Genomic DNA, 16,731 nt, shown 5'->3' on the forward strand with positions numbered 1-16,731 from the left:
CTTTGTTCAAGTATTGTTCATTAATATGGCGTTTTTATTAGATGATACTTCTCTCTTCAATTAACTTCATGTATTAATCAACTTCCCAATTATTATTTTTGCAAATCTTATTTTTGAATATTGTAAGATCCCATGAGTTTCCGTTTGTGGCTTCAGGTGGCGAAAAAGCAGATTGCCGATGCGATAAAGATGGGTGATGCTGCTGAAATAAAGATAGCAAAGAACAGGGAAGTTCTTTATGATTCACTGCAGTTGGCTCACAAGTGCATTCTCAACTCATTCTACGGCTATGTCATGAGAAAAGGGTATGAACTGCATTGTGAAATTTGATCATCTCTATTATGAGACTTTCTGAGTAGTTGTAAAGGTGGTTTATTATTTAAGATACAGGAAACAATTTACGATATTGTTAATGTTTAATCATATTATCACTTTTTCTAAGTATAATACAGTGTATCTACACCACTAATACTACAATAAAATGTGAATGATACAACATTGAATATTGAAACAAATTAGAATAACAAGATTGAAGTTCCAATGTTTTCAAAGTTGTTTCTGTGAAGGAAATGTGGTAGAAGTCCATTGAATAAAAATACTTGAAGTTGTCACAAACACCAATTTCCAATTAAAAAACCGAGAGACTAGTATCGATTGTTACATTATTGTTCTGTTCTACCACAGAGAAGAAAGAATTCTTTCTACTTTGTAGTTCTACTAAACAACTTGGCACCAACATTTTATTTTTTTTATTATAAATAAAAGCTGCATATCTACTTCTAATCAAAGCATGTTGAGCATGAAAACATGCCAATGCATGACTTACTTGAAAATGACATTATGTTGAAACATGTTGCGAGTACAATTTTTTAAAAAGGGTAGACTTTTTATTCATATTTTTTTATAATTTTAAGTGTAGTCCTAACCAAAAGTTAAAATGCCGAGCATCTCTGCTAATTAAATAAAGATTTGTCAGTTATACTGGTTATACTAATTTTTCTATTGTTTATTTTAAATAAATTTGTTTTTGCATTCTATACTTTTTATTTTTCAGTGCACGATGGCATAGTATGGAAATGGCGGGCATTGTCTGTTATACAGGAGCTCATATTATCACTAAAGCGAGAGAAATAATTGAGCAGGTGAGTGTATTAGAGATTCGTTTAAATTGTTCATTGTATTAATTTTCTATTATAAATGTCCACAGTTCTTACCAATTGAATTTAATTTTTTAATTAATAATAATATCGTGTGACCTGGCTGGCTGTCTTGTGTCAGATTAAGTATAATAATTTCCCAAAAATTAATTACAGTACATGATAAATCCTATTTATGAGGTTTTTACTTATTGTGTGGATGTAGGCATACAGTAATTTAAAACCTCCTTATCAAATTGAAACTGTTCTATAGTAAAATAAATCATTGTAAACTTATTCTTAATTGGATTTGTCGGTTTCATTAGTCTTGAATTTTTGATACAAAATAAAATCGTGACCAATTTTTTAGAAAAGCCCATTATTTTAATAAAACGTTGAATCTCAAGTACCCGTTTCTTATTGTTCTGATTGTGAATACAAATGTTATCTGTATATCAACATAGTATTGAATATAATCTGATGAAGTAGATGATCTCGGTTACATCAACTGCGTTAGGAAGTGAGCAGTTTTAGAAAGGCTGAGCAGAATTTGAAATTGTTTTGTTCAGATACATGTAATATTTCTACTTTGTTCTTGGATATTTTTGTATTGTAGTTGTTATTAATGATGTTTTCTTGTAATATTTTATTGTTTCATGGGTGCAATTGGGCAACAGCCTGTAGCACTCTCATCAAAACCAAATCAAATTTGATTCTCATATTATTATGTTGTGAATAACTTTCACAAATCTGCATATCTCTTGTAGGTTGGCCGTCCTCTTGAATTGGATACCGATGGAATTTGGTGTGTGCTACCTGCTTCTTTTCCTGAAAACTATGTGGTTGAATCTACTCACCCAGGAAAATCAAAAGTTACCATCTCTTATCCAAATGCTGTCTTGAATTCCATGGTCAAGGTAATCGAATCATACCATCATCTTTTTCAACATTGAAAATTATCGTTTTCAAACCATGCTAAGAATCAGTAAATTGAAAAGAAAAATAGAAATATATTTATTGCCATTTGATATACAATAATCATTTGGCATTGTCACAAGTATACAGTTTACAAAACAAAAGCGCATATAGCTAAAACACAAGAACATAACTTAATCAATACTAATCAGTAATTTGTATTGTTTGGTTATTATAGAATTCTAATAGATTTTGCTATCTAATGGTGGTATTGGACATAATAATTTTTTCGTCGAGCAATAATTGATCTATTTGTATTATTTCCTAGTGGTAGATTATAATAATAGCATTGATACTAATCTACAGTATGATTCAAAAAGGAATTTATAACTTTAAAAATTAATATAAGTCTTATTAAAGAAGGTACAGAGCTGGTTTTGGTGTTATTTTAAAGGAAAACACTTCAAGTTTTTTTACCTTGAACTAAAGACTTTCTATGTGACTTCCGTTGGTTATCCTGCAGACAATCTCTTCCCAGACTCGCACTAGCATTTCAGGTGTAACTCGCTCAACAGCAGCGCAAATCCTTGCTCTAAGTCAGGTAGAGTGGCTGGCAAAGGAGGTACATACACCATATCTTTTATGAAACCCCACAAGAAAAAATCTAGCGGTGTTAGTCTGGGGAACGAGGGAGCAATTCAATTGGCACATTACGGCCAATCCACTGATTTGGAAAGCGGTCATTAAGAAAATCCCGGACGTCAGTCAGATAGTGTGGTGGTGCGCCATCTTGCATAAAGAAAACATTTCGTTCTCGGTCATCCTCATCGATCTGTGGTATCAAAAATTCTTGCAACATATCAAGGTACACTATGCCGTTTTTCAAACCAAAACACACAGCTAGCACGCTCGGGTCCAGTGAAGGCAACCATCTTTGACGTAACTGCCGCTAGCGCTTGTGCGGCGCGACCAGGCACTAGCGGACTACGTGAGTCAAAAATTTGGAGTGTTTTCCTTTAAAACAACACCAAAACCAGCTCTGTACCTTGTTTAATAAGATTTATATGAATATTCAAAGTTGTAAAGTCCTTTTTAAATTACCCGGTACGTGTACGTGTACGTGTCAGTGTGATGTTTCTTAAATGGCCAGTTTTGAAGCACAAATGATCATAAATAGAAATAAAATTTTGTTTTCTCACTGTTTTTTTAATCCTCGTAAGAGAATTTTAATAGGTAAACCATTTTAATGACAATGATTATTTATGTATGATCTATTTTAAAATGAAATAATTTTACCGTTATTTTGGGTCTCTGTATTCATTATTAAATGCACATCTACTCACATTTGCTATCATAATTCCTCCCCAGGACAATTTCACAAATGATCAATACCATGAGCTGGTCGACGGCAGAACTTTGAAGTACGACAGGAGGAGTGAAAACTCTATATTCTTTGAAGTCGATGGTCCCTATCTTGCTATGGTACTACCTGCATCCAAAGAAGAAGGCAAGAGGCTCAAGAAAAGATATGCAGTTTTCAATTTTGACGGGTCCTTGGCTGAGTTGAAAGGGTAATTATTTAAATTCTCTGCTATTACTGTATTTCAAAAATTGAGGCAATGTATAATAAGATGTTGTAAAATCCACAAAATCAATGCCGTTTTTCAAACCAAAACACACAGCTAGCACGCTCGGGTCCAGTGAAGGCAACCATCTTTGACGTAACTGCCGCTAGCGCTTGTGCGGCGCGACCAGGCACTAGCGGACGACGTGAGTCAAAACTTGGAGTGTTTTCCTTTAAAACAACACCAAAACCAGCTCTGTACCTTGTTTAATAAGATTTATATGAATATTCAAAGTTGTAAAGTCCTTTTGAATTACCCGGTACATAGACAATATATATATACAATTTCAGCTGCCTTTTCACTGAACAGTACATGTACATGTAAGAGTGATGTTTCTTAAATGGCCAGTTTTGAAGCACAAATGATCATAAATAGAAATAAAATTTTATTTTTGTTTTCTCACTTCTGTTTTTTTATTTATTTTTTTAATCCTCGTAAGATAATTTTAATAGGCAGACCATTTTAATTACAATGAATATTATGTATGATCTATTTTAAAATGAAATAATTTTACCGTTATTTTGGGTCTCTGTATTTATTATTAAATCTATTACTAAATTATTTACATCTATTCACAATTTGCTATCATAATTCCTCCCCAGGACAATTTCACAAATGATCAATACCATGAGCTGGTCGACGGCAGAACTTTGAAGTACGACAGGAGGAGTGAAAACTCTATATTCTTTGAAGTCGATGGACCCTATCTTGCTATGGTACTACCTGCATCTAAAGAAGAAGGCAAGAGACTCAAGAAGAGATATGCTGTTTTCAATTTTGACGGGTCCTTGGCCGAATTGAAAGGGTAATTATTTAAATTCTCTGCTATTACTGTATTTCAAAAATTGAGGTAATGTATAATATGATGTTGTAACATCCACAAAATCAATTCCGTTTTGAAATTCCTATCACAGTAAAAGGTATACTTACTATACGATATACTATTGCATCATTAATGAATAGTTGTACGTTCGTGGTCAGTGTTTTGAAGAAAATTATTTTCATTAAATTACCATGCCTTACTTTCATATTGCATTTATTTAATTATTTAATATATTCACACAAGCACAAAATCAAATCAATGATTGAGAGAGAATCGACAGAATGCTGTCCAAAACTGCTTCTCTCCATAATTTTGATAATACAGTCTGAATGAGTTCATGTTAACTCATGTTAAAATTATCACAAAAATTTACAAATTGATTAAGTATAGTTTGAAAAATCAATTTTTGACTAAAGACTGTGGTTCACTTCTCCCAAAGTTGAGGTACTATCTTCTTCTGCTTTGTAAATTTATTTTGAATTATACAAATTTCGTTAATTACATATTTTTCTTTACTGAAAATTTATTTGTATTTTATTTCTCTGAACAATTATCTCTTCCTCAGATTTGAAGTAAAAAGACGTGGAGAACTGCAGTTGATCAAAAATTTTCAATCGTCGGTCTTTGAAGCATTTCTGAAAGGGGATACACTGGATAAATGCTATGCGGCTGTAGCAAAGGTTGCTGACTATTGGCTAGATGTGCTTTACTCCAAGGTAAGTCGGATAGCTGATCATCATTAATATAATAGAGTCTCGTGTTTAGTCTTTATCAATTCAAAGTCTAATTCATTCAATTTTCGAATACAACATGATAAGAATTTAACGAAACGAAATGGCAAAACAAGAATAAAAATCACCACTATCAAAAGTAAAACTTGCTTTTAGTTGTGTCTGATATGTAATAATATAGTCGCATTTTTCTGAAATTTTACATTTACCATAGATATATTTCAAACAATACTACTCACTTATTTAAGTATCATTTGCCCTCTCTTTATAAACTGGTAAGCTTCGTTCTATATTTATGTAAAAAATGAGCTTGTGATGGATATTCACAATTCCATCTGGTAAATTTGTTTATAATAAAATGAGAATTATTCATCATTCTAAAATGAGAGAAACTCCATATTAAAAGCGATATTGAATTGTGATACCATAATAAATTATAATTATGTAACCGCATTCATTTGAATTTCATTCCAAAACTTTTTGAAAAATGCATTGTTGTCTCAGTTATCTCGGTTTAATGTTGAACGAAATTTCAGAAAAATCATAGCTATTTATTCATTAGCATTTGATTAGCTGCAATATCTCATTTCTTTCCATCTGTATTTTCTCTTGGTAAACGATTTTCGACTACCAATTTGTCTATTAGTATAATAACATTCTATGATACTGTGTGCTCATGTCATTGATGAATAAATTAACTTGTATAACGTTTTGCAGGCAGCAGACATGCCTGATACAGAATTGTTCGAGCTAATCTCGGAGAACAGGTCGATGTCGCGTAAACTGGAAGATTACGGCGCGCAAAAGTCGACGTCCATCAGTACGGCCAAGCGATTGGCCGAATTTCTCGGCGATCAGATGGTCAAAGACGCGGGTCTGGCTTGCAAGTTCATCATTTCGCGCAAACCGGAAGGCTCACCTGTGACTGAAAGGTAAACAACTGTAGTTTACGCAAAGCTTGATTAAATCTTAAGTTAACAAGTCTTTAATTTATTCTTTAAATTTTTAAGTTTAACGTGTGATGCTGCTTTATACACTCTATTGGTAATCATCTAATTGACAATGTATATTTTTTCTAATCAAAGTGGCGTGAATTCACTTTATTGGTCAATAAGGGCCAGACCACATGAGGCGTTTTTCAGACAAGTCAGCAGGGCAGGAAGCTCTCCGGTTGGGTGAGCGTTCGTGAATCAGCTTTTAATTAGCCAATCTGAGAGATTCCTGCTCTGCTCGCCTGAAAAACGCCTCATGTGGCTTGGCCCTAATTCCAATCTACTTGAAAGCTCCATCCACTTTGCAATTCATATTTATCTAGTCAAAGTGACGTGAATCAATAATGTAATCCATGTTCTTGCTTAATAGTATAGGCGTTGATGATAAATTATATTCATATACACAACAACTTAATAGTTTCTTGACGTGATTAACATTTTACTGCTTAATTTCAATCTTTCCAATTTTGAGAAAAAATAATACAACTTTTTAGTTCTAGTTATAACTACAATTTCTCGTTGACCAGAATCACTGAATCTCATTTTCTTTGTGTGAATAGTTTTCTCCATTATTGTTTCGGTTTAGAGCGATTCCACTGGCTATTTTCCAAGCAGAACCCAGCGTGAAGCGGTTTTTCCTGCGGAAGTGGTTAAAGGACAACTCTCTGGATAATATTGACATCAGACAAGTTCTGGACTGGGATTACTATATTGAACGTCTTGGTGGCGCTGTACAGAAAATTATAACTATTCCTGCTGCCATGCAAGGCGTAAGTTATATTTAATTCAATTTATTTATTTACCATAATACATAAAAAGCATCCACAGAAATGTTGAACCCATCTGATTGTGGTTGTTATGCAAAAGCATGAATTAAATTTGTATTGAAGGTACAATTAAAGTAAACCTGAATAAACATCTCCCTAAAACTTCAAGTTAAAACTTTCTAATTCAAGATTGGAGACTTCATTTTTAAAGCTTACTGGATTTATTTCTCAGCTATATTTGGGGTGACATACATCATTTAGAAGAGAAAATATAGAAAATGAAAGTAAAAACATAGTGTAACTGCAGGAGCTAGTATTAGTACCGGTTTCTGTAATTGATGAGCATTTAGTTGGTGTATGCTCTGAAACTATACATGAAAATTCATTTTAAAATTCACTACTGCAAAAGAATATACATTTAGATTTATTTTGTCACGTGTGATAGTGGTGTTGCAGTGCACAGCATTTTGCAAAACGCCCGACTACTTTCTTCCTTGTCTACCCAAGTGGATTTCTGGGTTGGAGCACAAATGCTGGTGGAGCGGTATGTTTTGACCCATTTAGATACATGTATTTCATTCAACACTCTCAAGCTTGAAGCTACCTTCACCGCTCCTAATGAATCGATGAGGCATCATAGGTAACATTCAAGGGGCCGTGGTGGTATTACTTGAAGTGTATCTAGAAATAAGAGTTCCCAGAATAATAGTGAACCTAGAAGTTGGAATCAAAATCTCATCAACTCCGTGGCAAACATTTTCAAACTTTTCAACTTTATTTCTCCTCTGTACTCGTATTGTTGTATATAGAATGGTATTTATTTTTTCAGTTATCAAATCCAGTGCCGAGAGTGAGGCACCCCGACTGGCTACACAAGAAAATGCTGGAAAAGAATGACACTCTGAAGCAGCGAAAAATCAATGAACTGTTTGTAGCTAAACCAAAGCCTATCGAAACAATGGACCAGGATGAAGATGATGATGATGAAGTGAGTTGACTATATCCTTTTTCTTGTATTCATATACTTCAAGCGTATATATTTATATACTACTGATGATTTATATTTATTCTATGTTCAATCGGTCTTTTTGAAAGTGTTAAAGTTGAAATTTATTTATTACTAGCAGGTTAACCGTATTCCGCAAGGGTCTAATTTAAAGCATGGCAAACTGAAAACTTGACCAACTAAAATCTTGAAGAATTTAAAATAAGCCTATAACCATCATCGGTAAATTAAGAATCTTTATGAAAAATTTCAAGTTCATCAGTTTAGTAGTTCAGAGGCGTTGATGCGTCATTTGTTTATTTCCTATCCCGTACGTGTATGAAGCAATTCTCTCCTTTATTATATTATAGATTTATAGGTACTAAACTGATTATTTTCACTTTTTGCTATTAGAAAAAACGACTAGCAGTCGGATATTTTACAGTAAATGAATTAATCACTCACTTTGACAACGAGATCTTTCGGCAGATTCGCCATCTTCATTATTTTCATCAGCACCATATTCAATCTGTGTTCTTGAAAGGGTTTAATTGAAATCCATTCATTATTAACCCTATTAATACCAAATAAACTTTGTGAATGAACATTGAATTGAATATATTACTGACAAAATATATAAAAAATACAAATATTGTACTACAAAATTTCAAGAATATACAATACGACTCAACAACTGGCATGTAACTTAAATACATATCAACACATAACATGTAACTACAGAGTACATTTGATTAAAGTCGTAAAGACATTAAACAATGGAATTTTCTGTTAATTTCTAAACGGTTCATTGTTATGATTGCATTTCACGGTATTATTGATGTTTTCAGGGCATTTAAGGTTGAAATTCAGTTTGAGAATTTATTCAGCTCGAATAAATATGAGATGAATATGGAGTTAGATGAAATGTTATTATGTATTATTCATCAATTGCTTACATAGGCTATTATAGATTGTATTTTTCTAGATCTGACAAATAAATATGAATTGAATTTTGTAGGAAGTTGAATGTGGTGACATTGGAGACATGGAGGATATAGGTGGAGCCGGACAGGCGGGGCAAGCGGGGGTCTCAGCCAAGAAGCCGGTGGCGCATTCTAATAAGCGGAAACGCGCAGACTCTGTGTCTCAGCGCAGTGCGGCGCCTCTTACCTGGCAGGAGGCCCTGGGGTCTGCCCCTGCCTTTGGAAGCACCTTGGTAATAAACCTCATAATACACCTTCAAAAGTTCATATAAGTTCCTTAAACATCGTGCTATTAATTACTCTTTTCCCAAACTGAGAGAACTAAGGATGATGTCACACCAGGCCGGACACGACACAATTGAACAAAAAAGTGCACTGCTCATATACAAAATGTCTGCCTGGAAAATAATTTTGGATGTATACCAATGCAACTTCTATACAGTGTTAATGTCTTTCATAAAGCAGTATATTTCATATTTCATAGATTCATCTCTTACCGAATTTGAAATGTTTTGTACCAAAAATTTAAACTTTATGCACTCATATCTCAAAAAGTAATGATCGGAAAAAAAATGTTTTCCAGAGAAAACTTTTTAATTTTGATAGCTTGATAATATACAAACCGAAAAACTTTGAAAAATATCAGCATTAGAAAGTTCATTTTTAGCCTTTGCACAGCCTTAAGGTGCATTTTCGTTTGTGCGTAAAGTTCCGCAGTCGACGACGACAAGCATTGTTGACATTCATATTGTCCAAATTTCAAGTGTGCTAGAACAGCTGATCAAATAATTTTTCATTATTTGTGTTTATTATTCAAGAATCAAAACATTTCTAATAATATCAACATATTGCCATTTAAATTATATTAAAGTATAAACTAAATCTCCCCCATTGAAACACAATTAAACATAATCTTTTAGATTATTTAGACAAATTGAAATCTACCCAATCTGAGATGCTCACCCTGTCGTGGTCGACGACGGCATTTACGCACAAACGAAAATCCAGCTTTACTTAGCTATATAACATAATGAAAAGCATGATACTTTTTGTGACAGTCAACTGCGTCTCAATTCAGGAGAGAAACAGCTCAAAATAATATCATGTTTTCTCTTCCAATCATTCTAATTGTGGCTTAAAATAATAATAAATAATACTGTATTATCAACAATCTGAACAGTTGTAGAGTTGTCAATTTAAGAGACGTTTAATGATGATAATTGAAAGGTGTTTAATAGTATTAATAGGTGGCATGTCCATTTGAATTACAGCGTTAATTTATTCCATCATGCATAACTGAGTGGAAAGTAAAATTATTATTCTATGTATTCAAATGGTCCAAAACTGTAATGTTCGAATAAAAATACTGTCTAAGTAGGCCACCTTCACTATTGTAATTGACGAGCCTAAATTTATTTTAACCTTTGACATTCATGTTCCAGCAGTCTATAGCTTGTCGTGTGTTTGAGGAAACGTCAATTTAGTTGCTCTGGTTTTTTTCAAATACGGGGAACAAATACTCTTTTTTTTCTGAGGTTTTGTTTACCCACATCACAGACTAAGCCTGCTGGAGAGTGGCCCGTTATATATGGGAATGAAAATATTTAATTCAATCCCATCTCACATAAGAGAAATTGATGGCTTGAAGGAGTTCAAAAAAACACTTAGGGAATTCCTTATTGTATTGTGTCCGTACAGGTTAGCAGACTTCCTTGTTGAGTAGTGTTTGATTGATGTATGTTATGTGGGATCTGTAGTGTTGAAATAGGAGGGATGGTAGATATTAGATTAAACTTTGACGTGTCATATACTGCGGGATCGTTGCTCCCTGAATGCAGTTCAATAATTGTGACGAATAAAAAAAAAAAAAAAAAAAAAAAAAAAAAAAAAAAAAAACTACAAAGTACCTTTGGTTTAAGTTGTAAAGACATTTAATTAATGGAATTTCTGTTAATTCTAAACGTTTCATTGTTATGATTGCATTTCACAGTATCATTGATGTTTTCAGGGCATTTAAGGTTAAAATTCAGTTTGAGAGTTTATTCAGCTCGAATAAATATGAGATGAATATGAAGTTCAATAGAATTTTAATATGTATTTTATTATTCATCAATTGCTTACATAGGCTATTATAGATTGTATTTTTCTAGATCTGACAAATAAATATGAATTGAATTTTGTAGGAAGTTGAATGTGGTGACATTGGAGACATGGAGGATATAGGTGGAGCCGGACAGGCGGGGCAAGCGGGGGTCTCAGCCAAGAAGCCGGTGGCGCATTCTAATAAGCGGAAACGCGCAGACTCTGTGTCTCAGCGCAGTGCGGCGCCTCTTACCTGGCAGGAGGCCCTGGGGTCTGCCCCTGCCTTTGGAAGCACCTTGGTAATGAACCTCATAATACACCTTCAAAAAATAAATTTTGGGTCATTTTAGGTAAATTGAATAACTTTCTCAAAAATTGTTATTTTCAGGAAATTTTTGTTTTACTAGATCAACAATACCATGAAGAATCTATGCTCTGAATATCATAAGTTACATCTGGTAACACCTAATATTATTGCTGACGCTATATTCCATTGTAATGCTCGATCATAGTACTTTTAGTCAGTCTACTGCCAAACTTCACCGAGAGCACTTCTCTCTTTTTCGATGTATATTTTATAATTATGTGTTTGAAAATAAAGTTTTCTTTTTAAAAAGGTGTTTGGTTACCCAGAACTATAACTGGCGCCCGAACTACCTTCCTTACGTTTTTTCGAGGTTGTTCATTTAACAACAAGTTTTTTCGATTCGCGATCTTTAATTTCGACTTCGTGAAAAATCCGGAAAACCAGTGAGTGAGGTGAACCCTCAAGACAAGTTCTCTGCGTACCACACCTGCGACCTTCGAAGTTCAACCTGGCAGACAACGAAGACTCCTTCCACAAATTTGAGACGGAAGTAAAACTACCATCAACTGTAAGTACAGATGCGAACATTTTCTTCACTTCATCTTCTACACTCATTCGACCGTCAAAATTAGACCCTGTGATCATGTCAACCAAATCTATCCCGAAATATTTGCTGGACTATATTCCAAAATTCGATGGAACTTCCAATAAAATTCCAAAATTTATCAAATCTCTCCAAGACATTTTCAATCTGTATTGTAACGATAAAATTGAACAATCACAACGCGAAGAAAATCATTGGCTGTTATTTACTGCCGCCCTCCACAGTTTGGAAGGTGCTGCAGATGATGTTGTACAAAATTGCGAGTGTTCCAACTTAGCTGAACTTATTGAACTTTTAACGAAAAGCTTCTCTGATAAACGCACGGTCCCTGACCTAATAGCCGAAATTGCTGTAATGAAATCATTCCAATACGAACACCCCCTCGACTTCCTACAAAGACTCAGTGAAAAACGCACCAGAGTGGTGACCCGCTATAAGCTTGATGGTGTAACCGGGGATCTCCTGAAAAATCTTCTCGAACAACTCGATACAACTCTTGTCCGCACGCTCATTCACGGTGTTCATCCAACACTCGGAGCTCATCTTCAGGTATACAAACTCAAGAACTTGGACGACGCCCGCGATACCCTGCGCAGTGATTGTAGCATTGTTTTGAAACAATTAAAATGTGCAGAGCCCGTAAGTGACAAAAGTGCAGTGAGTGAAAAGCAAATCAATTCTCAGTTCCAACCGCGGAATTTCTTTCAACCACAACCAGTTTTTAATCAATTCCGACAATTCTCTCCTCGGAATTTCCGCCAGCAACACTTCAATCAGAATCGGTTCCAGCAACCCTTCACTACTCAGAATCGGTTCCAACAACCTCATCAAATCCATTTTCAACAGCCTCAACATTCTAATTTCCAACAAAGTGTAGTTCCCTCTACCTCTACTTTTCAGCAGTCGCAATTTCAAAATTTCCAACCGAAATCTTTCAATAACAATTCTCGTAACTTTTCAAACGGAGCACGAAACATTCAACAGTCTCACAACTGGGACTCGCAGAATACTGTCTCCATGCGTACTGCTTCTACTAATAGAAATGCTAACAATTCGGCAAGAAACAATCCTTTCCAGGATCTTCACTATCTCGATGAATCAAATGATGATATCAATCAAGTAAATGCATCGACTCGTATTCAATTGTTGCAATCGCAACTCAACAATCTAACATCAGCTGTGAATGAAATGGCAGATCATTTTTAGGGTGTGGCCCCAATCTGGCGGAAACCCCCCCAAACAGCTTGAATTGAATAATATTGATAAGAGTCGCTTAAGTATGATGAAATTGAATTTGAAATACACTAAGAATAAATTGAATGAGATTCAATCAGTTAATTATAGGCAGAAAAGAGGTCTTTTTAATGGTTTAGGATCTGCGATTTCGTGGATCACTGGGAACATGGATGCTGATGATAAGGAAAGATATGACAAAATTTTGCAGACAGTCCAATCTAATGAATATCATCTTAGTAACAATGTAGACAAGCATTTGCTGTAAATCAGAAATTAATTAACGAATTCAATAATGAGATGAAAGTAATCAGAGCGAATAATCTAAAAATCAGCAATTACTTTAATTCTTTGTTCAATGAATCCAACCGAATGGAAATGAATCAGCAATCCTCTTTGTTATTCGACTCGCTCCTGCTTCTGAATAATAAATATCTGACATTGTAACTAGTCTCGAATTTTGTAAATTGAAAATACTGCATTCTTCTATTATTTCTCATGATGATCTTTTCTCCTACAAAAAAACTCAAATGTCAGCTTTATTTCAAATAAAATTAGTGTGTTATGGAAACTAAGCAAAGTACATTGTGGAATATTTAAAGACCATATTTCATATTTTGTGGACGTACCGCTATTGTCAACTGTTTATGAAACGTTTTTTCTATTGTCTTATCCTGTCATTGTCGGTAACGAAATTTTAATAACTATTGCACATCCTTCTTTTGTTCTTCGAAATGACAAATTATTTTCTGGAAATTGTGAACTCATTTATGATGATTATTATTGTAGTGAAGTAAGCGAACTTAATGATAATGTATTGAGCAATTATTAAATGATAGGAATCTAGACGGATGTAGTAAGGTAGTTTTGAAAGACGGAGATTCTTTCATAACATATGTAGAAATAGTTGATAGTTTTATATTATTTAATTTTAGTACATGTATGGTTCTGAATACTGATGTGAACAAGAATATTACTCTTTTCTTAATAAGAAAACGCAATTGTTGAAAATTAATAGCTCAGAAACACTGATTGGTTACTACAAACCAAATATATTTTGGGAAAACGAAATTCTACTTCCAACTGAATTTGTAGTAAAAAAACGACTATCCAACTTCAACTTTGATCAAGTACATACTGCTAATATAAATTTTCAAAAACTTGATGTTCTAGATGAGTTACCTCTGACGATAATCGAAACCTATGTATTATTCTATTGCTTATTTTTACTGTAATTTTATTGATTGTTATCATATTTCTCAAACGGCTGTTTATCTGGCACAAACTTTGTAACCTAATGTATTGTAAATCTGAAGTTGAAAATGATACTGTACAGCATGAACCAGAACAAATATGCCCCAGACTACCATGTACTTAGTTTATAATACTTAAAATATAATATATGTTTTTATTTCTTTGAAGCTGAGGGCAGCTTCACTCTTAGGGGGGAGGAGTTACATCTGGTAACACCTAATATTATTGCTGACGCTATATTCCATTGTAATGCTCGATCATAGTACTTTTAGTCAGTCTACTGCCAAACTTCACGAGAGCACTTCTCTCTTTTTCGATGTATATTTTATAATTATGTGTTTGAAAATAAAGTTTTCTTTTTAAAAGGTGTTTGGTTACCCCAGAACTATAACTATAGATTCATCTCTTACCGAATTTGAAATGTTTTGTCCCAAAAATTTAAACTTTATGCACTCATCTCAAAAAGTAATGATCGGAAAAAAATGTTTTCCTGAGAAAACGATAGCTTGATGATATACAAATCAAAAAACTTTGAAAAATATCAGCAGTAGAAAGTTTATTTTTAGCCTTTGCACAGCCTTAAGGTGCATTTTCGTTTGTGCGTAAAGTTCCGCAGTCGACGACGACAAGCATTGTTGACATTCATACTGTCCAAATTACAAGTGTGCTAAAACAGCTGATCAAATAATTTTTCATTATTTGTGTTTATTATTCGAGAATCAAAACATTTCTAATAATATCAACATATTGCCATTTAAAATTATATTAAAGTATAAACTAAATCTCCCCCATTGAAACACAATTAAACATAATCGTTTAGGTTATTTAGACAAATTGAAATCTACCCAATGTGAGATCCTCACCCTGTCGTGGTCGACGACGGCATTTACGCACAAACCAAAACCCAGCTTTACTTAGCTATGATACTTTTTGTGACAGTCAACTGCGTCTCAATTCAGGAGAGAAACAGCTCAAAATAATATCATGTTTTCTCTTCCAATCATTCTAATTGTGGCTTAAAATAATAATAAATAATATTGTATTATAAACAATCTGAACAGTTGTAGAGTTGTCGATTTAAGAGACGGTTCATTGTTATGATTGCATTTCACGGTATTATTGATGTTTTCAGGGCATTTAAGGTTGAAATTCAGTTTGAGAATTTATTCAGCTCGAATAAATATGAGATGAATATGGAGTTAGATGAAATGTTATTATGTATTATTCATCAATTGCTTACATAGGCTATTATAGATTGTATTTTTCTAGATCTGACAAATAAATATGAATTGAATTTTGTAGGAAGTTGAATGTGGTGACATTGGAGACATGGAGGATATAGGTGGAGCCGGACAGGCGGGGCAAGCGGGGGTCTCAGCCAAGAAGCCGGTGGCGCATTCTAATAAGCGGAAACGCGCAGACTCTGTGTCTCAGCGCAGTGCGGCGCCTCTTACCTGGCAGGAGGCCCTGGGGTCTGCCCCTGCCTTTGGAAGCACCTTGGTAATAAACCTCATAATACACCTTCAAAAGTTCATATAAGTTCCTTAAACATCGTGCTATTAATTACTCTTTTCCCAAACTGAGAGAACTAAGGATGATGTCACACCAGGCCGGACACGACACAATTGAACAAAAAAGTGCACTGCTCATATACAAAATGTCTGCCTGGAAAATAATTTTGGATGTATACCAATGCAACTTCTATACAGTGTTAATGTCTTTCATAAAGCAGTATATTTCATATTTCATAGATTCATCTCTTACCGAATTTGAAATGTTTTGTCCCAAAAATTTAAACTTTATGCACTCATATCTCAAAAAGTAATGATCGGAAAAAAAATGTTTTCCAGAGAAAACTTTTTAATTTTGATAGCTTGATAATATACAAACCGAAAAACTTTGAAAAATATCAGCATTAGAAAGTTCATTTTTAGCCTTTGCACAGCCTTAAGGTGCATTTTCGTTTGTGCGTAAAGTTCCGCAGTCGACGACGACAAGCATTGTTGACATTCATATTGTCCAAATTTCAAGTTTGCTAAAACAGCTGATCAAATATTTTTTCATTATTTGTGTTTATTATTCAAGAATCAAAACATTTCTAATAATATCAACATATTGCCATTTAAATTATATTAAAGTATAAACTAAATCTCCCCCATTGAAACACAATTAAACATAATCTTTTAGATTATTTAGACAAATTGAAATCTACCCAATCTGAGATGCTCACCCTGTCGTGGTCGACGACGGCATTTACGCACAAACGAAAATCCAGCTTTACTTAGCTATATAAC

The 16,731-nt window shown here is 33.9% G+C and overlaps 1 protein-coding gene across 1 annotated transcript in view; it reads left to right on the forward strand.

The window, feature by feature from the left end:
* The window catches only part of LOC111044438 (DNA polymerase epsilon catalytic subunit 1), a 46,883-nt gene that overhangs the window by 22,349 nt on the left and 7,803 nt on the right, over nucleotides 1-16,731 (forward strand). Inside the window, exons 13-23 of the mRNA XM_039427069.1 lie at nucleotides 157-305; nucleotides 1,055-1,142; nucleotides 1,904-2,053; nucleotides 3,420-3,622; nucleotides 5,065-5,215; nucleotides 5,948-6,162; nucleotides 6,809-6,992; nucleotides 7,819-7,977; nucleotides 8,993-9,190; nucleotides 11,141-11,338; nucleotides 15,740-15,937. Of these exons, the coding sequence (XP_039283003.1) occupies nucleotides 157-305; nucleotides 1,055-1,142; nucleotides 1,904-2,053; nucleotides 3,420-3,622; nucleotides 5,065-5,215; nucleotides 5,948-6,162; nucleotides 6,809-6,992; nucleotides 7,819-7,977; nucleotides 8,993-9,190; nucleotides 11,141-11,338; nucleotides 15,740-15,937 (1,893 nt within the window). The remainder of the gene's footprint in view (nucleotides 1-156; nucleotides 306-1,054; nucleotides 1,143-1,903; nucleotides 2,054-3,419; nucleotides 3,623-5,064; nucleotides 5,216-5,947; nucleotides 6,163-6,808; nucleotides 6,993-7,818; nucleotides 7,978-8,992; nucleotides 9,191-11,140; nucleotides 11,339-15,739; nucleotides 15,938-16,731) is intronic.

This window comes from Nilaparvata lugens, chromosome 4 (genome assembly GCF_014356525.2).
Source record: "Nilaparvata lugens isolate BPH chromosome 4, ASM1435652v1, whole genome shotgun sequence".
Classification (NCBI taxonomy): Eukaryota; Metazoa; Arthropoda; class Insecta; order Hemiptera; family Delphacidae; genus Nilaparvata; species Nilaparvata lugens.